At 39.1% G+C, this 25,275-nt stretch overlaps 1 protein-coding gene across 6 annotated transcripts in view; it reads left to right on the forward strand.

Annotated features, from left to right (window-relative positions):
- The first annotated feature begins 5,338 nt into the window (after positions 1–5,338).
- The window catches only part of bcam (basal cell adhesion molecule (Lutheran blood group)), a 50,788-nt gene continuing 30,851 nt past the window's right edge, over positions 5,339–25,275 (forward strand). For 4 of the 6 annotated variants that reach the window (XM_017415587.3, XM_017415585.3, XM_017415586.3 and 1 more), the window contains exon 1: positions 5,340–5,646. In XM_017415587.3, coding sequence (XP_017271076.1) covers positions 5,583–5,646 — 64 coding nt within the window. In that variant the 5' untranslated portion in view covers positions 5,340–5,582. Of the gene's footprint in view, positions 5,647–25,275 lie in introns of all 6 variants that reach the window. The other 2 variants (XM_017415583.3, XM_017415584.3) reach the window with 1 other exon arrangement.

The following is a 25,275-nucleotide window of genomic DNA, read 5'->3' on the forward strand; positions in this document are numbered from 1 at the left end:
GGCCACCAAATCCCATTTTTTTAAAGAAAGATAATTTATCACATCATCTAAAGTAATGAAACATTGAAGACTGTGCTTACAGTCATGATAAAAAAGAAGTAGACCCTTTTCAGACTTAAAGCTTTAAATAAGTCCTCCAATCTATTAGATTATATAGGCTGTTTGTTCAAACCTATAAATACTACTATTGAAGGTTCTGAACATGATAAAAAAGACAATCATTTATCCCTAACTCAGTCTTAAAATTAGGAAAATACAGCAATACATATATAAATATGCATAACACAAGTCTGATTATAGCAATTCAGTCAAGTTAGGGTGTAAGTCCTGATTGGACCTTCACAACACCTTGATCTTTTTCAAGCCACAGCTTAAAAACAGACAACCTCACATTTGATTTCCAAGTTAATGACTCAATTGACTGAATGTAACCAAGGACTTGCGGCTGTAAAACAAGCCCAATTTATCAACCTTCCTCCATTGCTCTTGGCAACTGGTAAATTTCTTCACTATATTAAGGATGTTATTTTTAAAGTAGTTTCATAGTGCTTTGTTTCTGTTTCATGACTGTAGTCTTACTAAGCCATGAAACCACGGCATAGATTTCATTAGAGACAAAAGTCTTCCATACATGCAAAGCTTTTTCAGCATTTTCCTAATCATGGCCTAGTACCATTGGCAACTAGTAAATGTCCTTATTTCAGTATGCACTCTTTATTTAAGCAGGAAGAACACATACATTTTGATAAACTGAGCTTTCATTTTGTTTCAGATTGCTTTTATTTCTCAGTCTTGCCAGTGTTTTGATCATGTTTTACCTACTCTTTCTCTTTTGATGACTCAGTTCATTTCTTTTTCTTGAGGATTCAATTAGACTTATTCTCTTCCTTTTCCTTTTTCATTACTTGATTTGTGTTAATTGATGGTCACCATTTTATTTGTGTCATTTTGTATATCTATACAATTCCTTGGTTTTCTTTGTTTTGTTTCAGTTTCTTATTTCATATTCCACAATTTCTGTTACTTTAGTTTTTTCTTCGAGACTTGGCATGTTTTTTTTTTAATATTGACTTTTCTGCTCTACCCACCTTGGTTTCTCCTTTAAATAATTCTTCCATGTCATCCATCTACCAGCCTCCTATTGGGTTTCTGCATTGGTCTCGTCACTTTGCTATAAGTCTGACACATTAGATTCAGACTTGTTTATTTTTTTTCTAAATCTAAGCACCAGAAATGCCCTGAGGTTAGAAATGAATTTGTTTTATTTATTTTTTTCATTTCCAACATAATGTATTGTGACATAAGGAGAGCAGAGAAATGGAACAAAGCCTAAATGAGGTGGTCGCAGGTGTGCTACAAAAACAAGTAGTCTCTGTCATCTAGAAAAGAGTTGAATGTAAACACATTCAACATCTAAAAGATACTGGTGAAAAATAGTGTTTTTTTTCCTTTTTGGTTAAAAATCTTAAGGGAAGAAGATCAAATATTTCTGAGTGTTATTCATCAGTGATGGGAAGATAAAGTATGACATCAGCAGGCAGGTTGTAGTGATTTTAGTACTGATGCAAGCCAACTTACTGTTGTGCAAAAGGGCCACATAAGTCCAAAGGGAAAACTTTTAATCTATCTGCCAATCTACATTCTAAACATGTTCTATGGATATGAACTCTGGAAAAAGAAATAGCAAACTGATCTACCAGCTGAACTAGGTCAAATTTCTCTTGCAGGGTGAGTAGCCTAGACATCTAAAGCCTCAGAGGAGGATTGATGGTCTTTCACATTAGAAGTTTTGAGTTGTTAAGACATGGGAAGCACAGCAGAATGCCTTCTGGATAGATCTCCATTGGAGGTATTCTGGGCATGTCTGTTCGAAGCAAAGTGGGGTGATTAAATCCCACCTGGCCTGAGAACATACCAAGGTAGATAGACATGTGGAATTCTTTGCTTAGTTTGCGGCAGTTGCAACCTGGTTCTCAGAGAACTACAAAAAAAAGGTTATTGAAAGTATGAAGCAGCACAATGACAACTTTTTGAAACAAAAGGCTTATTTCTTACTTGGAAAAACAAGAACGTAAGCAATGACCTTTTTTTAAAATGGTTTGGTGGTGGTATCACTTGCATAATAAGCAAGAAAAGATTTGAGTAGTTCGATAAATATTCACACAGCTTAAACACATGGCTCAATGTCCTACATTAGGATTTTGGTTTTAAAATAGAAGCATTTGACTATCTTGTACTCAGGACATTATGTTAAGTACACAAAACACAATTTGCTTGAAGAAGGATACTTCTCTGTCGTTATTAAATGTCTCATGACTGACATAATGAGCACAAATCAGGTTCAGGGCTTCGTCCTTTTGATGTCTTACTTTGCTCCACGTGCCTATCCAGACAAGTCTGAGAAAACAGCTGGAAACATTTATGTTTACTCTTCCTCCTTTCTCTATTAACCCACCTTTTTGCTTTGTGCTCATATTCATACTTCCTTCATCTCTCCTTCACTGTTGCATCTACAATCCTTTTTTGTATACCCTTCAGTTGCAATTTTCCCACTCCTCCTCTGCAGCTCCATTAAGTAATGAGCCAGCACAGTAAATCACAGCTACTGCCCATATGACTGAAAGCCTTACAAAAAAAAAAAAAAAAAGACGCCCCATGCTTGGCTAAATCAGCATTATCCACAGCTTCACAGCATGGTCCAGTTCTTATGTAAGGCAGTATAAGGATCATGCTGTTCTTCACCACAGGACAGAAGACTTGTTAGTGGATCCTATGTCTCTACAACATGGGGAGATGATTATGACTGGGTCAATATCAAGAATGAGTGGCTGTATTGATGTTCGATAGCTGCTGGGAAGACTCTTTTTCTCTGTCCTGCTGTGATATCCAAGAATAGACACAATGAATGAGTTTCAGACAACAAAAAGGTTTTGGATAAACTGGCTGTTCCATCTAACCTGCAGTAGCCTTTAAAAACTCCTGCCAGTGGGCTCTCAATGTGAAAAGCAGCTGTGTGTGTGTGCACATTCCTGGGAGCTCAACTATCAGATGTAACTGCTCTGTGTGCGTTGTAACACTGAACAGGTTGCAGGTATAGCTTTTGTTATTCAAACAAGGCTGAGAAAATATTTACCAACTGTTATGGATCAACAATGTTTGGAATGTGTATCTTTGAGTACAACTGCTCTGCAAGGGGCTATTGTTGCTTGCAAAGTATTCTAATCATTTTAATGGGCCTGGGCCTTCATAGTCAACCAGTCTTTAGTCTAAGGAAACTACAAGAAGATAGATGTTTATGTTGCCCATCTACAAGAACAATCATACTATTACATCAGATGATAGTGAATTAATTGTAGTATATGCTTTCCAACCCTAAACTTATAGGATTTGAAATAATTCATCTTTACAGGTCAAACTAGACCCTCTCTAAGCACCAGTACATGCTGTATGGCAATTAAGCTAAACAAGTCACTTACACCCACTAGATAACTTAATATATGAGCTGTAAATAGCTAAGCAGAGTGTACCTCACCCTTTAAATGCTCAAAACAGATTCAGAAGGGATTACGTGTCTTGGAATGATTGGTATGTCTGTCAGTGACAGACAGCTTATGTTGCTTAGAACTGGCATCCAGTAGAGTCAAAAATTAAAGTCATTATGAGGAACATGTGTAAAATGAGAATGGTTCGTGTTATTGTCTAACCACGGCAGGAAATTTGTCTATGGAACAAGAGACCCAAAGAAAGCTGGTTGTTTTTTAGTTTTGGAATGTGATCAGACCTGCAAAAAAAAAAAAAAAATCCATTAGTAACCTGAAAGATTAATTGACCAACCTATAATAGATGGTGCTAATTTCCCTTGTGTACAGTTGCCAAATTGTCTCAATTCCAATTTTCAACCAAACCCTTAATTGCCTCATAGCTCTACATCATTCCCTTAATGTTTTTTTTTATTATTACTATGTCATCACCTTCATACTAATTTTCAAGTAAAATATATACTTTAAAGTTGTTGCTTGTGCAATGTTTACATTATTTAAACAAGTGCATCATGGACTATTTTTACCAGTCGTATTTGATATTGTAACTTTGATGAGACATTATTTTAATATTATTCCTCTGAGTGAGCTCACTGAGACTATGAGTCATTTTGCCAAGTTATACTTTTTCATAAGTATCCACATGAATTTATGGTGCTACTTGCAGATATTAGCTGCTCAGTACGTATTGTAATCATGATGCACCATACAATGATACAGCCACCTCTGTGCTCTATTATCCCAACATTTTATTTACCAAAGCAGGCCCTGGCCAGGTTCATTGTAAACTTGTTCAACCCCCACTAAGTCATTTGTCAAAAAGAATGGTCACTCAGCTTTCAGCATTCTGATTTCCTGACAGTATGCAGACATTAATGCGGTTTTTGTCTCATTGAGCAAGCTTTTTTTTTGTACAAGGATTTACTTAATACCATACCATTTCCACTGCTTGAGCTGCCACAGAAATTAAAATTTCTTTTGCCAACCCTCATTCCAAGTGTGACACTCTGGACCCTTTGGTTTTAAGAACCAAGCTGTGTAAGTAGCACACTGTCGACAGTCTCCTGGTAAGAGAGCGAACACTGAGGCTCTAATTAGTGTTAGCATCCCCTCTTTACATCTCTTAGTTATTACTGCAATGCTGTGTCAACATAATTTGGCTACTGATGTTCTTGTGTCTTTTTTTCATCTTTGTGAAGTCTCACATTTAGACTTCTCATTTCCTGTGGGTAATCTTTCCCATGTCAGCCTTTGATGTAGACATGTAGGTAAGCACCGCTGGATCTAAAAGGTTCTAGCGTTCACGAATCATTTTGTAAAACCTTTTTGTAATTAGATTTTAGCAATTTCATTGGCCCTCAATAATGATTATACAGTTCTCAAACATGTCAGTATTCTGACTGTTTACTTTAATTGTAGAGTTTCTACTCATATGGCTGTAATTGCCACATGAGGAGAGAGCCTAGCAGACTTTTCAGTTTAAAAAACAATGCATTCATTTCGACACTGAAGGGATATTGCGCAGGATAGTGTTTTCTACCACCGAGATCTTCTTTAGGAAACTCAGATATAAATTTTTAAAGGCTTGCTATGAGTCAGTGAGCCTCATGATAAAATCACTTTTAACTTCCTTTAAAGAAATCCCTCGGCCCCCTGTAGATCCTACCACTCCATATACGTGATTAGTCAAGCACGTCTTTTCACTGCAACTGAGGTGGAGAGCCAGGCGAGGGGGAGGGAGAAAGGGGGGGGGGTCACCTTTTGTGCAAATATATCAAGCAAGTAGACTGCCACCAGCATCAGATTTCTCAGTGTGCGGGTGTGTGTGCGCGCGTGTGTGTGTGAGAGAGAGAGGCAGTGCTGTTTTTTTGTTTTTTTTAAAAGAGAGAGACAGAGAGGGAAAGAGGTCTAGAAAGCGTTGGAGCATTGAAAGCATTGAAAGCAGAGAAATACTTGCTGCTGTGCCTGATTTCTTCACTTTGCAGCCAAAAAAACAAAAAAAACAAAGTGACTTTGTCACTGAAGAAGTTAAAGAAGGCAGCCATGGACGGAGTAACATTTGGACGCGCGTCGCTCTTGTGCACCTTGCTGCTCTGGACATTGCAAAGTAAGTCTCTTTGACATTTTCTGCTATTTTTTACTCATGGTATCGCTTCCCATTAAGCTTTATTATGATGGACGTGGAGCAGGTAGGCTTTTCGTGCCCGAAGGCTGCGAGTTTACACTTTCCTGTTTTGGCTCGCCCCGAGTTTCAGACTCAGTTGTTGCCGCAGACACCAAAAAACCTGTCAGAACGCGCCGCAAGTCGCGGTTTATTAACTTCCAGCCTTCAGAGTCAAACGGAGTGCCTTCATGATGGGAAACAACCTGTTAGGTTTTGGAGCTTTTACAGAAGGGACCGAGAACAAGTGGAAAAGCGCATTTATCTCACAGACAACGTGCAACGAGCGGGGTTGTCTCTTTCAAATGGAAGAGAAAAGAAAGAAAGATAGAAAAAAAATCTCTGTCCGCAGGGAAGGTCTCAGGTTGCGCAGCTTCTGAAGTGTCCTGTCCCCTGACGGGACAGCTCAGGAGTTTCAGTTCAGTGGGACCTCTCAGGACCCGGGACCAGGCTCCTGCAGCGGACTGCAGGCGACACGCGCGTTCAGAGGAGCCCCGATTAATCTCAACTTCCAATTAAAGTCCGAGTTTTAATGCCAATAATAATAATAAAACCACACGGCTACAAAAGATAAAAAAAAGAATAAAAGAAACACAAACCCTAAAGAAAAGCTTCTAAAATCCTGAAATGGCTCGAATAAATCTCTTCCTTTGGAGTGAGAAGTCTCAGACTTAAAGCTTTTATTGTGAAGGCCCAGCCTGTCCGGATCAGACTGCTGCGGTGAGGTTTCCAGCACTTTGATGTCTGATCTGCGGGATTTATGTCTCCTGTGTTGGCAGTGAGCCTCACCTTCATCTCTCCTTAGTGCTGCCATTAAGATTGGGTCAGTTTAAATACGACTTGTCTCTTGTCTTATACGAATTTCATTGAAGAAAAGTTTGTCCTATAATATACCAAAGCTCGATGAGAGGAGTTGCAGTGTTCCTATAGGCTAAATATTACTGACCCCATTGTGTCTTTGTGCCATGATTTATTGTGCTAGTAGAAAGCTGTGGTCATATTTGTTCAAGTGTTTTTATAAACTAATTTAAGATTCATGTATAATTTGTAAGCCTTTCTTTAGTTTTGAATGTTAGTTTTATTTTTTGTCTAAAAAACACTGTTTAGTACATTGTCTCATTTCTAATATTGAACCATTTAAGTTTTTTGGATGACGAATACAAGATGGTGTATAGCTCCGCCCCTTTTTCCTCATCCAGCCAATGAGACTGAAGGGCGAGGCTTGAATGCTGAAGACGCCTCTCTTTCTGTAGTCTTTTTTTTTTTTCTACCTGACTGTACTCCATTCGTGCCAGCAAGTCTTTAAGCACTTTCCATTCCCTTTCTGTTCATTTCTAATTGAGTTGCAGCACAAATTTTCTTTGTCCCAGCGTCCATCTTAAGGTGATCGATCAGATCTTTACAAGTGGGATTTTGTGGAAAGGTTGTGAACAGATGATAATGTACCAGTTGACAATAGCTCTTTAAACAACCTTAATTTAGAGAAACAGAGTTTAAATCTGACTGGACTGATGAACTAATGGCCTAGTTCAAGTGGGACCAACAGCAAAGTGGATTGCTGCCATCATGAAACAACATCACTCTAAAGAAAATGGTTGGGATTTATGCAAACAATGTTTTATAAACATTTACATTATTAGTAGGCTTGCATTTCATGATCATTTTGGCAGAAGTTTTAGGATATTCCTAAAGTAATGCTGGACCCAAGGTGGTATAACTAGGTTCTGCCATCTGTGATGGCAAAAAACTAATTTAAAACTGATGGTAATGTAAAAATTCATAGAATGACAGCAAACCACTTTGGTCTTGATCCTGGACATACTATTTGTTTGCTTTTCAATCTTGTCAGAATTAAACTCTATTTAACTAAATCTGAGGTTATTTAAAGAGCTACGTACAGGTAAGATATTAATTGTTCATAATCTTTCCAGGAAACTCCACTTCAAAAAATAACACATCTTTCACTCCTTTCTTGTGCCATCGTTCTGAAGTTTCCCAAAAGTTCTTTTACTCCCTCGTACATGAATGTTGTGCTTTGCCTTACATGGAGCCTAACAAATCCCACCTAAAAAGCTGTAATTGATGGAATCGAGTGTAGTGTAGGACACATTCACAGCTGCAGTGCGTTGATTAAAAGCCTTGGTTCCAGGTGCAACACCCCCCCCTCCCCTTTTCCCCCCCAACATACACACCTTCATCCCATCCTTCACTATTCCATGCCCTGGAAATGTTCTTCTTGAAGGAAAAAAAAGAAAGCCAAACCTTTCTTTTTTTTCAAATCTCTTCTTTTTTTTGTCCCCCTCAAGCATAGTTTTGTCTAACAATAGCAACTCTTACTGGTTCTCAGTGGGATTGTGTCTCACAGACCTACATTCTTTAGATTACTGGTTGCACATTTGCAACTTCCAGCACCGTTGAGCACAGATGTGAACTAAATAGCGCCATAGAACACAGATCACCAAGATGTGTTATCTCTTAAGTGTGTCTGGGTCTGTGCTGCCATAAAAATGACAGTATCAGTACTTTGCAGAAGCGGCGTTTGCTGACCCATATTTATGACAGCACCCACTACTGGCTGGTGAATAAGTGTCTCTAGAAATTGTAATATTTTTGATTGTCAGAATTTAAAGCAAATCTCACAGTTTTTTTTTCTCCCAACTTATACTTGTGTTCTCACAGGATCAGAATTTGGGGCATCTTTTCTATTCGCGCTTGGAAATTTTATATTATTTCTAGACTCAGTTCTTTTTTCACTGCTGTTTATGTCATAGTTCTTCTAAGTGAGTCATCAGTAGAATCAAGCTAAAGTACAACTTTTCGTATTGCGAAAAATACAGTCCTATGTGCTTAAAATAACATATCAGATTTGCTGAGATTTTACTGCCTTTTTATATGAGCATAAAACAGACAACATGACATTAGAGTAAATAGACAAAAGCAGAATCAAATAATCGGATGAGTTTGAGCTAAAAGGTAGAGACTTGTGAGGAAAAGTGGAAAGAATCATTTTGACAAGCATCAGTTCAGATCAAGGAGTTAGCCTCTAACATGTATAGTCAGCCTTTTTGTCAAACACAACCTTAATTCGCACACTCATTTCCTCACTTTTAATTTCTCTAACCCCCCGCCAGCACGGCATCAGAAGTGCACCCCCTGCAGCCATGTGTAATTATTATAGTATTAGGCCAGAAAAAGAACTGTTTAGCCACAAGGTGGTAAAATCCAGAGGACCACTTTCACAGCTGTCCCAGAGCATTTTCGTGGTCACACACTTCATTCTGTGTATGAGTGTGACAATATTTACAGGTATAAATATATTTGTGTAGTTACCTTTAAATGGAGTGACACAACCCATAATTAATTCATGGACATAGATGACTTTTGGTTACACAAAATGTAATGTTTTTTACTGTGGTCCAAATGATATCCAACCCTGGAGACCTCATAGCTAGAGTCAGGCTGCTTTAGGACTTTAAGGTCTCTATAGGAGGCTTTTGACTGGAGGGACCAAAATGATTGCATTTGTGAATATGTGTGACTGTGAGATAATGACTGAGTAAATCACTGAGTTGGAATAAGTGGCATTCCTCAGGACATGTTGCCACTCGTTTGTTTGTCATCACCTCACATTCTGTAGAAAAGGGCTTCCTTTCTTCACTTTAAAGCCCCTCCTGACCACAATTCACAGGTAGTGATCCAAGTACAAACATGCAACCACTACATGCTTTTATCTCATTGTCTAAAGGCAGGATTAAAGTTGGAATCTGTTTTTCTTGTAAATTTTTTAACATTTATTTATTTTTTATCAAGGCTGCATTCCTGTGAGTTGACTGAGTTTACCCAGTTGAACATTGACAGGACACCAATTAAACAGTCAGTAAAGGGTATATTTATGCTGACTTGTGCTTGGAAATGCATTAAACATGCTCAGAATTGTTTAACTTTTACCCAGAATAATGTATTAAAAGTCAATATGACAACTGATGTTTGTTGAGTAGCTCAGGGGTTCTCTGCACACAAGTGGTTAATCCTGAAATGTCAGTTATTAAATATAGTAATTTAAGGTTCAAATTTCAAACTTTATCTAACTACATTTTATTCTCTACCACCAATAAGAGCTTTAAAAGGATGGCAGCCCAAACTGTCATTACACACAGAAACCTCGACAGGTTTAAACTAAAGGTGTATTTTTTACCAGATTAACTTTGTCTATGTTCCCTTCACTCTCCCTATTATTTTATCTGATCCCTCCTCTCATGATCCTTTATCTGTCTGCTTCTCTTTTTGTCCACACTGTTGTTCTGTTACAATGACAGATTAGCTGCATTCCATTCACTTCTCCCTGTTGTCTGCGTTTAGTTACTGAGAGTAACGTGTTTTTTTTTTTTTTTTTTTTGATTTTTTTTGCCTGTGTCAGTCACTGTGCTTTTAAGTGAGGCTAACGGTTTATGACCCTGCATAACATCAGGAAGATAGCCCACTGTGTTTTAGTTGGAGAGGTGCTCTGTTTGCCTTTACACCCACCCCTATGGCCCCTTTCACAATAGATTTATGGCCTCTATTAATGATTTTAAAATAAGACTGACCATCCTCCCCCCACTGGACTTCCACTTGTTTTCCATTTACCAAAGCACACACTACACTATTGTGCTGTGTCTCTGCCATGGTTGGTATTTTAATTGTTTCATGTAGTTTTAAAGGTCTGAAAAGTAATAAGATGTCAAAAAGTTACAAAGTAAACTGAAGATGTTAAGGTGTGGTCTGTTGTTTTGAGGGTGTGCTGCCTTATAATTACTGGGAGTTGTAGGGAGGGAAGGAAGGAAGCAGGGAGGACAGGATGGATAGAAAGATATCAAGGAGTGGGATGAAAGATGATTAGAGCTGGCTATTGTTGCTGCCACTGTGCAGTTTTCTTGTTCTTGTCTCCGGGGAGGAAGTTGATGGTGATGTGCAATTTCAAATTCAGCCTTGAGAAGAGGCTTCATGTTTATGTGTGAGTGTGTGTCCTTGTCTCTGCACATGTGTATGTGACGGCAAATTGGGTTGGGAGAGGGGGTGGGGGTGGTACAGTTTGGGGTGATACAAAATTGAAAATTCACAAAGCTCTTTCATGAGGCAAGGTTAAGTGCTGCCACACTATTTAGCAAGAGAGTGCTGTAGCAAGATGTAAGAACTTCAATGCCCTGGTGTGCCCTGGTGCTTTTTTTTTTTTTTTTGTAGGAATATACAACCATGGTAGGATTTGCTGTAGCTCTTTCAATCATTCGACCTGTTTAATAAAACAGAGAGGTGCATTATGATGGTTTACTTGTGATTTGCAGTTCTTCAATTATGACATTCTCAGTTATTCTGATCAAATAAAATGCAAAAGCCAGTGACAGCAGATGAGACAAGCGGATTGTGTCGGGATTGAGGAATACCAATTAAGGCTGGGGGATGTCTTGGAGAAGCCTGGATCTGTGGCCAAGGAGATCATTTTCTTGGCAGCGAAGAAGAAATCCTAACCCCTGTGCCCCTCCAAGCCTAAATCCACCATCTGACTGCTGGCTGGGTGAGGGTCCTCTGGGAGCCCCGCAAGCTGTTGCCTTTCAGACATCAACAGTTGCCTCAGCAGCAGTTGTTGAATGCACCCCTCCAAAGAAACCCCTTTCTTCGCACACACACTCTCACACACACACTTGGGTGTCATTAGCACCTTGTGTCTTTCCACATGAGTGGCTTAGACAAGTGTAAGAAAAAAAAACCTGTCAAAGTTCTAAATGTTATTCTAAATTGATTTTGATATTCTTCCTGTTAATTGTTTGCATAATGCATTTATCATTTTTAAAGGCTTGTGCAAACTTATTGTTTATGTTTATGATTTCTTTTGCTACTAAGGCACAATTTTGTGATTGGAAATTGTGGAACATATATCTGGCACAATAATTGTTGCTTCTTTTGAAATGTGTTTCAGAATTATGACAATGAAACCTTATAGAAGTTGTTTTCCTCTCTTAAATGTGTCTCATAATGATTAGCAGGAGAACATTAAGTTTACTAGGCTACAGAGAGTTTCTATATATATACATGTTAACTTGTGTTTGTGAGCACATCTACTCCAATACATCTACTAAAATATAATCCTGTATTACAGTGAATGCTATTTTTTCAACCATTTTTTATGGTCAGTCAGGCTTTTCGATATTTCAGAACATTCCTGTGCCATCCCTCAACTTTAATCAAGTTAATGGTTAAGCAGCTACGTTAACCTCCCAGTAGAGCCAGTCACTGTTTGACAATAAGATCTTGTTGCGTTAACTAGGCCGGGGGGACCTGGGAGACAGGGGAGGCAGCATTAATCCTCCTCACTAGGAAGGAAGAGGAGGAGGGGAAGAGGGTTTGTTTTAGTGTTTGTGTGTGAGGTGTGGTGTTTGCATTACAGCACCTGCATACTTGGCTTTTGCTGTGAGCGTTGCCTGTTTTCAGGAACATGGAAGGGAAGGGGGCTCCCCTTGTCATGTGAGAACAAGTCGGGATCATTGATGACCAAAACCAGTGTCGGTTTTCAAGGTTTCAGAGTCAGTCAGTTAGCCTTAGGAAATAACTCACCTTTGTTTTATGGAGTTTTTTTTTCTTCCTAGAGCCCCTCTAAAACTAGAACCAAGAAGCTTGAGTTTGCTTTCTGCTAGTGTGAACTTGACTTTGAAAGAAAAGAGTAAAGGGGTAAAGTTACCATGCTCTGACTGTTAATGTTCTCCTCTAGTCATATCCTTAATTTTAGTAACATTCTTTTTTTATCCTGTTCGTTGTTTCTCTGGATTTTGCTTCAGTCAGCACTGCTCCACTTCTATAAATCACTCATCTGTTTTCGTTCTCCCTTCTGCCAGAACCAAATGCATGCCTCTTGTCTTCTCCATACCTTGATCTGTATAAAAATCACTGTGACCTGAACATTGGGAGCCAGAAGAAGAAGCCAGTGATTCATTACCTTTTTGCTTTGTTCAGCAGTTGTGTTCCTACTCCTGTCATACAATACAAGCCAAATTTCATTATGTCATTTTTGTTTTTCGTTTGGGAGAAAAAAAAATGTACAACTTGTCTCTGGGTCCATATGAATATTTGATTAAAAATCAATAGCATTCAATTGGATTGTAACTCCATCAGGCTAAATGACTTCCAATTATTCGTCTGCACAAGTCACAGAACAGCAAATGTGATGGATAGTTATTGTGGAGATAATGTTAGAATTACAGAGTGCCTAGCTGATTTGGACTCTTGTTATTAAAGGCTAAAGTGATTATAACCCAAGTTTTTGTCCTGAGAGCATATTACATTCGGCTCCCACAGGCTTGTTGTTGAATTATGTCTACATTTGTTCAACGAGATTTCATTCTGAATGAATCTCAAGTGGCAGTCAAATGAATGTATGTTGTAGTGCTTGTGAATAATGAGAAATGTGTTTGATGCTTCCTGGGTGCTGTGTGAAGTCCTGAGCGAGTCATAGAGGTCTAGGACAGATAGCTGAGAGGACCCCCTTTGATCCAATTCTCTTCTCACACACATGCATGCACCTTCTGAGCTTTATCTCAGTGGAAAATGATGAAAGATGCTCCAACTACTCATGTCAATTAGCAGTCCAATCGTGTGCGCTGCACATTGTGTATATGTGTGTGCCTGTGCATTAAAAGTGATGTGTGAGGGTGGGGTTGGTTAATGGCAGAGGCAGAGAGGACACATGTCTAATAATAAGGACTGACAAAAAGGGAACAAGCAGAGGGAGGGTCCGTGGGAGGATGGGAGGATGATGAAGCATCCAGCATGTCGGGGCTTTTCATTATCCCTCATTGGACAGGATGATTTACTATGCACACTTTTTTGTCCAGTGCAGCAAATTGCATTTATTAGATAAAAATACACAAAGATTTATTTTGCTTAAAAACATTAGATGCATTTATTTTATTTTATTTTTTTACTAGTAAACTTGCAGTTAACTTCAAAGTAGGTTGAACTGTTGATATTTTTATTCCAAAGAAGTTTTTGGTTAAAAAAATAAATCAATTAAGTTGACATGTAAAGGTATCTTGTTTGGTCCAATCATTTATCTAATTTAACCTACTACTTAGTTAAAAACAACAATGAAACAGAAAATCACAACACATGAGGTGATGAAGAAACATAAACAATCATACTTTCACAGTATGAAACATTACATTGTGTATAATCAATATAACAACAAAACCAATGAATATTATTTGTCAGTATGAAATATATTACGAAATTTGTTTATGTGTAGACTCAGCACTGCTTCATCCCTTGAGTTCGAGAGCCTTTGTCTGCCTGAAAAAATGATAGGTTAGAGTTAGATGACATATTAAGTAAAACAAACCAACAAAACATTCCCCCAAAAACCTGAAAATGGTCAAGTACTGGACTAAAAATTCTCTACAGGATCTTCAGAATGCCTGAAAAACCAAGAGCACTTTAAAATATAACAATCATGTCTTTTTCCTTAACAGCAAAATATAAATACTTGAAAGACTCAAATTCTTTTTACAATACTGTTTATTATTATTATTATTTATCTTTGTCAGTGATTTTCTGTTGAAATCAACAATAAAAACAAATTGTGTATTCACTGCAAATCATGAAGTTTCTCAGTTCAGTGGTAGTTGTGCAATGTATCTCTGGGACTCCACGCTGCAGCACCTTTTTTACCTTTTTATGTATTTTTCAGTGAAGTCTTTCCCTGGCTGCACCTGAACAATGCTACATTGTATAGACATTCCTGCAGGCTGTTGGAATGCAGGTATTAAAACTGGGCTGATTACACACATAGCAGAGACAGGGGGAGAAGTGAGGAAAGGAAGGAGAGAGGAGGTGCAGAGAGAAGGGAGTGAAGGAAGGCAGCACCATGAGGTGCAGTGAAAAGGGAGAGCTTGATGAAAGGTGATACTCGTTGAAGTTTAAACTGTAACTGTGCACACATGGTTGCATGAATATATAAATGTGTGTGTGTGTGCAGAATTACATAGCTGCAGGTGTGTGATTATGTTGAAAGTGATGTGTCTGGAATGCATTCCACATTAAGTGAGCTAATACTTGAGTGTATATGTGACAAAGGGGAGTGTTAGCATTTGGTGTGGGACCAGACTTCGCAGTGTGTGTGGGCCCTCGTCACTTGGGGCACTCAGGGTTGTTAAGAGCATGTGAACATCACTGCGACCCTAACATAACCTGGAATCCGGACTTAACAGAGGTTATAAATAAGTGTGTGTGTCCAATCTCACTTCCAGCTGGTGATGGGACACCAGTGGGTTTGCTCTTGAGCCAATTCTGTGCAACCCCCACTTTTTTCTGTTTAATTCACTTTTTTTTTTTTTCATTCTTTCTCACCGGCTTTGGGTTAAGCGTTTTGAGTAAATATTGCAGGATGTAAAAGTTTCAATTTCCTATATTTTTATATAGAAAAACTTGCACCAGTTTCATTAGCTTTTAGCTACATTGCCTGTTAATGTATTCCATACTGTGCCATCGTAGTTGTGGCTTCTTGCATAACAGCTGGTGATATATAATCCAGGCTGTCGGAGTTAAAGCCTGTTCTCCTTGGCAATGAAGTTGGTGAGATAAAGCTGGCCATAAAAAAAAAAAGAAATACCAACGCCTGCCTGCACCCTTATATCGAGCCCTTCACCCACATACACCCCACCTCGCCCCATCTGTTTGTGTGTGTGTGTGTGTATGTGTGTGTGTGTTTGGCTCTGGTTTACAGGCAGTTGGTGCAACGATTGAGGGGAGCACCAAAACCCAGCCCACCATCGGCATGACAGGACAGAGAAAGTCACAGCTCTGTACGCAGCAGAAAGCTTAAATTAATGCTAATATCTCATTCATTATTCACTGTGGCATGCTTTTTGCTACGGAGCGAACGGAGAAGAAATGAGACCTTATGGTTACACTGGTACCAGCCAAACAATGACATGCTTGTTCTCCTATGGTTATCCACCTGTTCTCTTCAGTCTTGCTTTGGTTGCATCAAAGTATCAGCACAGGACCTCCTGTCCTTCAGAAAACTCTTTTATTCTTCTTTTTCCCACCCTTACTGGACTATTGTCTTGTTTTATTTAACAGTAAATTTTATATAACTTTTATTACACAATAAGCTTTTTTGTCAGGACAAAACAAAAAATGACTGAAAAGATAATAAAATAAAATAAATAAAGACACAGGATCATGATGTGTGATTTTGACTATTTGATTTCTTTTAACTCATTGTCACCCTTTCCTTTCCCTTTGTCTTTTGGCTATTTTGTTTGCATCTGCTTCCTCTTCCGTCTTGGTTGCTCTTATCTGTATTTGATTTCTTTTTATCTCACAACCCACTACCAGTCACTCATTCCGCTGTTTCTTTATTCAAGCCTCCTTGCGTGCTCACTCGACTATGCTGTCGGAGCCCCTGTGGTGGATTAGCGGTCAGTTGACTCGCAGAGGGCAGACAAAGCTTCCAGTACAAACATGAGACAATATCCAAATGATTGGCCACTTGGCTCTTGACTGTGGAAACAAGCTGCCATATCAGACTGAGCCAGGCTTGATCCACAGGGCTGCCCATAAACCATATTAGCCAGTAATATTTATTATTCACTGCAGTGCTTCTGTTTGTGTTTTAGCAGCTGCCTTCTGATGCAGTTCTGTCCAACATGGAACAAATCAGTAGACAAACACAGAAGCTATCACTGTTATTTTTCATCACATGGATGGGAACAAGAGTTTTGATAGCAGAAATCATGTTACATAATGTTTTTAAACATGTATTAGGTTCATTCTTTCTGATTGGTTAGTGATGTGTATCTCCAGCCTTTAAGTTTTGTGTTTACTTCTGTTTCAAGTTTTCACTTCCTTCATGTTTGACTCAAAAATAACAATGATTAGAACAAACAGTGCAAATCTTATTCTCAGTCAAGCCTCTTATTTGCCATACACATGGTGTTTACATTATGGCTGCAGCTACAGCAGCAAGATCTTTCAAGCAGATTAAGCAGCTATTTATTTCATTATTTGCTTAATTGTGAAAAATTGCTCCTGCCACAAGTTCTCAAAGCTAATGTTTTCTCCAATTAACTGCTTGTTTAATTTGTTGAACAGACCACATTTTAACATTGTTCAGCTTCAAAAAAGGTATAAAACAAAGAGATTGCAGCTTATCATATTTCAGGTAGCATTTCCTACTTAAAAATGTCAGTTTTTCAAAGTAATTACCATCTTATTTGCTTTATTTACTTACTGATGTATTAAAACAGTACCAGTTCTTATAAATAAGTTGAGCTGCCATGTACTTTTTAGGCCATAGCTCCTGCATATAGCCATAATTTTGGAAAACCTTTTGGATGAAACATCTGCTTCTTGTGATTTATGAGAGAAGATGATGGTGACCATCTGGATGCTAGTACGGTGTATATACTGTAACGCCTCTTTAATCATTGGAACACATTGGCCCCAATCTACTGGGTCTTTTAAGCCCATCTGCCTTTACTTGTGTACGGCGAAAACTTAAGTTTGAGCGTTTTCTCCATGCATCTCCCTGCCATCTCCAACTCTGGTTCACAGCTCATTACAGAGACTCAGGGTTGGCTTTTCTGCCCTGCAGCAAAGTTCCTGCTTGGCGAGGGAGCGCTGAAGTCATGGAAAATTCTGGATCTCTGCTGATGACGGACAGCTTCCACATCTCCTGTCCGTCATTGCAGCTTACTTCTTTTTCCACATTCCTCAGATGACATTTCGTCAGTCATCTTACTTCTTCCAGGTTTTGACAGATTCACCTCTCTTTTCATTTCGTTTCCCCTTCCCTCGCTGTGTCCCAACCTGTATGGGCAGGCTTTAGCTCGCCTCTGCAAACCTTTAAAAAAACCCTCCATCACCCATCTCACCATAAATGTCAAAATTTGCCTCAGGGTCCCGAACCCAACTGCAGAATGTATCTAATTCTAACCTAAGCTATACAAAAGCACACTGTTCTCAAATGGCATTTTAGTGACATCGACTCATAGGACTCTCTCAGAAAACTACTCAACAATGGTGACTCATGTCATTACAATGAGCAAATGTCTTAAAATGTGAATGTAACAGCTCACTCATGAACTAAGAATTCCCTTTACCGTCTCTCATGAACAGACCTGTGATTTTTAACACAGCAGGCATAATTATTACTCTACATGATGTTGACGGGAGGTCCAGCAGTGTAGCACCACCTCCTTTAAGTTCCCCTAATTGAAGCACACTCAATAATTGCATGCCTGATTTTATTTCTTTCCCATTTCTCCTCCGCCCTCTATTCCCAACCCCCACCCTCATTCATTTAATGAAAAGGAGCCAAGAATGCCATCTTAAAAATATTGGAAAAATGTAAAGAATGCTACTTGGCAATTTTATCTCTTTCAGTCTTCAGCTGTTTTTTTTTCTCCAGCCCACTACCCCCTGTTTAAACTCCCCCTTCTCTCCTCAGCTCCCCTACCTTCATGCATTTTACTGTTTCATCATTATCACCAGATTTTTGGAGATGGAGGAGGTGTATGAGATGGTGCCAAATTAGACAAGATTCTGATAGTTAAGCTTCATAGCCCCCCTACAAACTGTAGATACACACACGTTCATCCTTTTTGGCTTCTCACCATAAGATGCTTTTTTTCCTTCCAATTTCATAAACAAGCAGTTCCTACAACGCCTACCTGGACCATCTGCTTCTGCAAACACACACAGCAAGACATAACTGAAAGGTCACAAAGCAAGAAATTTTTGTTTCAGAATCGTCGCTGGACGATCCAGCATTTTATGTTTTAGTTCTATTTACCTCTACAGAGACCATGTGTTTCCAAACAATAATCAGTATCCATCTGAATGTCACTGTTCTCAACTACAAAATTAAAAAAAAATGTAGAAAAATAAATTCACTGACAGTAAACATTCGGTTAAACTGCAAAAGCTCTTTAGTATTTACTTCATATATTTTGGAAGAAATCTTTCTCCACTCCACCTGCCTTTGTGGTATGTAGTAGATGTGATAAAAGTAGTACAAGTACACACTGACATGTTTCATTGTCATGTTTCATGCTTCCCTTGATCTTGGTATGCTTACACTTGGTTTTGCATCTTTGTGACTGTTTTGTTACTCAGTGCTTTTCTTCTCATGTCGATATCTGTCTACTTTCTGGTCTCTACATGTCAGATTCTATCTGATTATGTGATCATTTGTGCTTTTTTGACTTCATAAATGTATTGTCTTGCTTGAAACATTATCTTCACGAGACAGTTTTACTTGTCCTTTAATCAAAATGTTGCAACAACAGGAAGGAGATTTGTTTCTTGATGTTTTTCTCCAACTAGTTGCTTCATAGATGGAAATAAGACAGATATTTAAGACTTCAAGTCATTACCTTTAAATGTTGGCAGTTTTTTTTCTTTTTTAACTTGCAATCCCACTTTCAACAATAACTGCAAAAAAACCTCCTTCCAATGGTTTTAAACTTTTCCAAACTGACCTTTTCTGTGGATAAAAAGACTAATTAGGATGGACTTGGCTTTTGTGGGGCGACATAGGAAAAAGACCTCAGTAACCTATATCGACAAAATGTCAGTAGGAAACGTGAACATCGCAGATGTGTGTATTTATGTATTTTAAATCAGAATGGCTGGTTGTCTGTGTATGTGTGGATGCAAAATGTGCCATAACCCAAAGGGTCACAGGCCAATCTGTGCTGAAATCTCAAGGGAACTCAACAAGAGCTCATGTCAGCATATGGCCTTGGGTTTGCACACTTTTGACTGGGGGGGTGATTTATTATCCTGTTTTTTTTTCTTAGAAACAGATCATGAGCACTGTTTTAGCATATGAAACTAGCAGAACATTTGTTATACTAGGTTGTGCAGATTACTGGAGTTTAGTGGTTGAACAGGGAGAAAAGATGAGCCTGAAATGTTTTCCAATCATTTTACTCTCTTAAACCTTTTCCCTCCTTCCTTTCTACACTCCTCGTTGTCTCTTTCTCCTTCCGTGACGACACCCCAGTGTTTCCGTCTGCTGTCTCCAATTCTTGCAGCCCTCACCTGCATCTCCTTCCTAGCCCCAAAGTTGTCCCTAACATCCTCTCTTGCAAGTTTACACAGGTTGAGGCATGTGTTGTTTTGTCTCTCAGATTTCACACATTCCAGATATTATCACCAGGTTCCAGTGAGCTTACCTGATACTTATCTAGACAGGGCGGTCAATCACTTGACAGACAATGATGGATGTTGCCCTGTGAGTCAGAACTGATGCCCAGAGACGATGAAAAGCTCGTGCCAGACACGACCTTGTCATCTTGGGTAGTCATGTGGTTATCTTTTCAGGCAACCCTGCTCGCCTGTCAGATACATTATCTCTAATGTTCGCAGACTCACCAGACAAGAGTCCCTGAAATTAGTTATAATCAAACAGAATGTTGAATATTTAAACCTCTGCTTCATTTGCCTAATTATTTCATCTGTTGTCTTCCATTTCTTTTCTAATTCCATCATCAACCAAGCTATGAATAATGATTAAATGGAGCATTAATGAATGTGAAAATGTTCCAGATAACAGATTGAAATTTTATAAGGACTGGAATAATGCACCTTCTGAATGTCTCTGGTGAGCCTTGATGTGTAAATGAATAAGACATTGTTGGTGTCTTTGAATGAAAAATGTTGAATTTATGAAAAGAGATTTCATGAAAAATCAAAGTGTGGAACTGAGTTTTTCATGGTTGACGTGGTGTCCTGATGGATTCTGCCATTTTCATTTTCATGCTCTGTCTTTACAGCCTTCATTTTATCAGTTAACTGGTGGACAGTGCTCTTGTTGCCTGTTTATTTTTGTGTCTCTGCACGCCTGAGAGTTTGTATCCACCTCTAATCCAGCCCTGGGTAGCTCCTGTCCCCTGCAGGCTCAGTGTCAGCAGCTTGACTTTGATGTCAAGCCACAATTTATTCGACTGTCTCAGTGGACGCCCGTGTTGTCCACAAAATGTCTGGCAATCAATAACAATGTGACCTACCTAGCCATAGCTTTCCTACCCGCTGCTTTAGTTATTCACCCCCTGGCTTGCAATATTCCAATCTCTGACCCGCCCATGGCCCTGAAAAAGACCCTCTCCTCCCCAGTCATTCCTGCTTTACCAATAATGCCTGTCTAGCTTTGACAATAACCTCTATGTCTGTTACCCTGGCAACATACAGCACCCCCCTAAAGCAAAACGAGCTACTGCTTAAGTTGGATACATGGATGCATAAGGAAAGAAAATTTCAGGATAAAATATTTTAGCCATTTGTTCATGAATATGTTTAGTGCACCCTCCTGTTGTTCTATACTTTTTAACCCCTCTGTATTTTTGTGAAGGTAATAGAAAATGGGAGAAAGCAGATGTGCCATTATGGTGCAGATTATCCAGGATTACTAGAATGTTACTCTGGTGGGAATTGGCTAACTCAGATGTACATTTGTGCACATTTGAAGGCACATATTCCCGTGAGTTTGCCTTAAAAATGTGTAGATGGTAATGTGATCTGCATGCCAGTTCTAGTATGCTGAATTATATTTAAAATATGCCCAGGTAGTGTGTTGTTATGTTTAGTATGTGCACTTTGTTTCCATGTCCTTTGTCCTACTCTTTCATATATGGTGTTGAAAGTTACCCCGGCGCTATCTCCTTGTCTCTAGCTTATCTGCCTGCCTGTCTTGAAGTCTCGATGCAGAAAATAGAAGCTACTTGCTAAAAGTACATTCTTTTTCATTCCCTTGTGTAAAATATGCATTACATTTACAACAAAATGCCAGCAGACGAAGTAGTGTAATATGAGAAGTGATTTAGGACACTTTTAACTCTAAATTACTAGATGACTTATCACTCTAATGAGTTATCTGCAGCAGAATGTGGATGGCATCAGTTTTCGAGAGAAAGAGGTTTGAAAGCTGCAGCCTGCATACAAATGAGAGTGCAGCAACTGTGTCTACATCTACAACTGTTGGTTGCTTGTGTGCATAATTTTTTTTCTCTTTGCAGCTAACATCTCATAGTGTGGTGGGTTGTTAGTGGGCCTTTCCAGTCCTCAGCCTCTCTGCCAGTACTACCAGCCAGTCAGCCATCCATGTGGTGCCTCTCCAGTCTAATTAAACTCACTGTGCTTCCAAACTCTAACCAGAAAAACACAGCCTTGGTGCCAGATTTAGTATTTGCTGCTGCCAAAGCCCTCCATATATATATATATATATATATATATATATATATATATATATATATACATATATATATATATATTGGTGAGGGGGTATGTGTGGGTTCCTGAAAACAGGAATTCAAGAGTAGTAAAGGCTCACAACCATATTTGCTTCTCATTTCATTCAGCCAAGACAAAGTGTAGAAGAATCTGCCAAGTTACAAGGCAAGTAGTGGGGAAAAAACAAATATAAATGTGAAAGAGAAGACAAAGAAGAATCTACAGTAGACTGCATATTTGAATAGTTGCCTCACTAAGGGAAAGAAGGACTTTAATGGATTTAGAAACCAAGCAGAAGAAAGAGCACAATGCAGGAGAATAGTAATTATCTCTGAATTATTCTATCTCTAAGGGATCAGGGGGATTAATAGAAGCTTTGGTTTGGATTCTGCACCTTTTGCTGTGTTGAGGCATTGGAGACTGGTTCCTGCTTGTGTGTTGGTGTGTGTACACATTTGTGTGTTTACACCAGCATGTGTCTTGCTGAAGTCCAGAAGGCTCCTTGTTTCTGTGCCAGTGGGCTTGTGACCATATCTGCCAGCCAGCTTGTGATTGTGTGTGTACTGAGGTGTGACTTTGTACCCCCCACTTACTGAAGTTCATTCAAGCATTATAAGTTAATCCGCCATAATAGGCAAAAAGACAGAACGTGGGGGTTGTGGCAGGTTGGGAGGAAGGAACAAGGGTGGGATGTGGGGCATTAAAAGGTAGAGAATGTGTGCCTCTATATGTGTGTATGTGCATAAAGGTGTGCAGTGTGTGAGGTATGCCAGTCAGGAAACACAGATTTACCGCAACACGGGCCATCTTAAATCCCATGTTGGGACAGCAAGTGACGATAGGCAGCAAATCAGCTCATGTCACTGAGATTAAGTCTCGGCTTTGGTTGGTTCTTATACACAACTTTAAATCTACCCATCTACAATAAGAATACACTGATTGAAATATGCTGTTTCCCCATAAATCAGTGAGAATAAAGAGGTGAGGAAGGTAATAGAAGGAGGCCTTTTGTGGCCTTAAATCCACACTAGTTATGCAAAGAGCAAAGCTGTTTTTATTTAGGTTGTGTCACAGGCTGAAAGTCATATATTTCTAGCACATAATAAATTAAGTTCACTCTGCACTGGGGATTTCCAGTATCTCACAACCTTCCACTGAGTGTTGCCACTGTCAACACTATGAATGTCTTTGTGCCAGATGGGAGGAGTTGGGAGGAGGACGAGTTTGGAGGGCTGGAGGGAACGTGCAAGGGTAATTTTGTGATGTCTGATGATTGAAGGTTGGTTTTAGTCTGTTTGTGTGGAGGCAGTGGCCTGCACTGTATACAGCCTGTCTCTATCTCTTGATTACTCCCACACCCCTTGCTTGAATTTAAGATTTCCAGTCTCTTATCATGCAGTTGAGTGTATTTCCAGAAACACGCACACACACTGTGAGGCATGCTCCTTTTAAGCTCTTATTTCCACACCCTTATGCCCTTGTCTTTCACCTTCACCCTATCTTCCTGCCAGTGGGTTTACCCCTTTCTCTTTATCCCTCTATCTGGTCCTCACACATGGGCTTTACCAGCCTGCTGAACACGATGACCTGTTTTTTTATTATAAAATAGAGCAATGGATGGATAAGAAAAACAGCAAAAGGATAAGGGGATGTAAAAAAGAAAAGAAAGGAGGAATGAATCAAGGCGTACACCAGTGGCCTGTTATCTCATTACAGCGGTACTAGCTTGTCATGCCCGACTGACTGGGCCCCCAAGGAGCACACTCACCCGCTTATAAGACCCTCTTTATTCAGCAAGCGCTCTCGCATTTCAGCTTGGGCACAAAGAAGGGCAATTCCCTCTAGTTTCTGAGCTGTCCACACCGGATTTGTGTATCTTGGCTGGCTAAACCAGGGCACACAGTCAAACACAAAACATGGGCACAGACACATACACAGTGGCCTTGTTAGACACTAGTTATGAAATGATGCTTTCAGATAATGGAGGCTAATAGGGAGAGTGGATATCCATTTGTTCCACCATTTTCTCCCTATTCCAGCTCTCTAACATAATCCCATGTGGGTATTAGAGAAGAAACTCAAGAGGGAACTGCTGTCAGCCGAAGTAGTGGAAATGGGCCTCCTCTCTCTGGCTTTTTTTCCCCATTTTCTGCCAAAATGAAGGCTAATTAGACAAAAAGGGAGGGCTGTTTCTAAATGAGATGGGCAAAGTGCTATTCAGCACTCCAGCAGACAGAAAAGGAGAGACAGTTGAGAGGAGGAGAGAAACACTGGAAGAGGATGCAACAGATATGGAGGAAAGTGCAGACAGAGCATTTCCACTAAAGTGGAGCAAAAATACATACAAGCAGGAGCAGTGACACAATTCTAATTACAGGAAAAGTGGTAATTTTTGACTAATTTGGAGCATTTATGTGAAAATAAGCATCTATTGTTAAATTGTCTGTATTTTTTTTTCTTTGTAACAATCCAAGATTACATCAAAACTGAGAATCAAGACAAGAATTGAATTTTTTTAGTTTGCAAACAGCAGAACAGTTGGACAGTTACAGTTTGCTGAATTTAACTGCACCTCTTTCACATTTAATCTTAAAATTTTCCTTAGCAACATTTTTTTAATGGCACTTTATGGCTGAAATGTAAAGGCTAATTTAGTTACTCAGCCTTAGGATAATGATTAAAGTGTAATAATTATTTTTTTTACCAAGTAACCTTGCAAACTTTCAAACAACATTTACTATGTTATGTTTTGGTATTGTGAAACAATTACTGGAACCAAAAGTTATTTTTATTATCAATTATTCTGTTTTGCATTGTTATAGTAGCTCTGATTATTTTTTTGCTGTCCTGAAATCCCAGTGGAAATGAGAGGTAACAGGAAGCTGTCATCTTCCCATCACATCCACACAGTTTCTCACTCCATCAGACCTGGCAAAGTCCACAAATAACAAGATAGTTTGCAAGCCAGATCACGTTGGTGTTATTTACCTGCAGACCCTTGCAGTGTTTACCTCAGCTCATGCAGTGTTTGCGTAACCTGTTCACACAGGAACAGACTCTTTGTCAGACCAACAAAACACCTCGGTGCCACAATTAAGCGTGAGGTGACTGCTGGAAAAAAAGGTGACAGAAGGATATGGGTAGTTGAACTGTTGAGATTTTAAAATCAGGCAGGTGTGTTTGTGTGTGCTTTCCTAATTGTAAAGGGAACAGTATGATACTGTAAATATGTTACCATAAATATACCTTGAGATATTCATCACTAGACTCATGACTATTAAAAGAGTTGGCACGACAGCCTGTGTTAGTCAA

Source organism: Kryptolebias marmoratus, linkage group LG16, assembly GCF_001649575.2.
Source record: "Kryptolebias marmoratus isolate JLee-2015 linkage group LG16, ASM164957v2, whole genome shotgun sequence".
NCBI classification, from domain to species: Eukaryota; Metazoa; Chordata; class Actinopteri; order Cyprinodontiformes; family Rivulidae; genus Kryptolebias; species Kryptolebias marmoratus.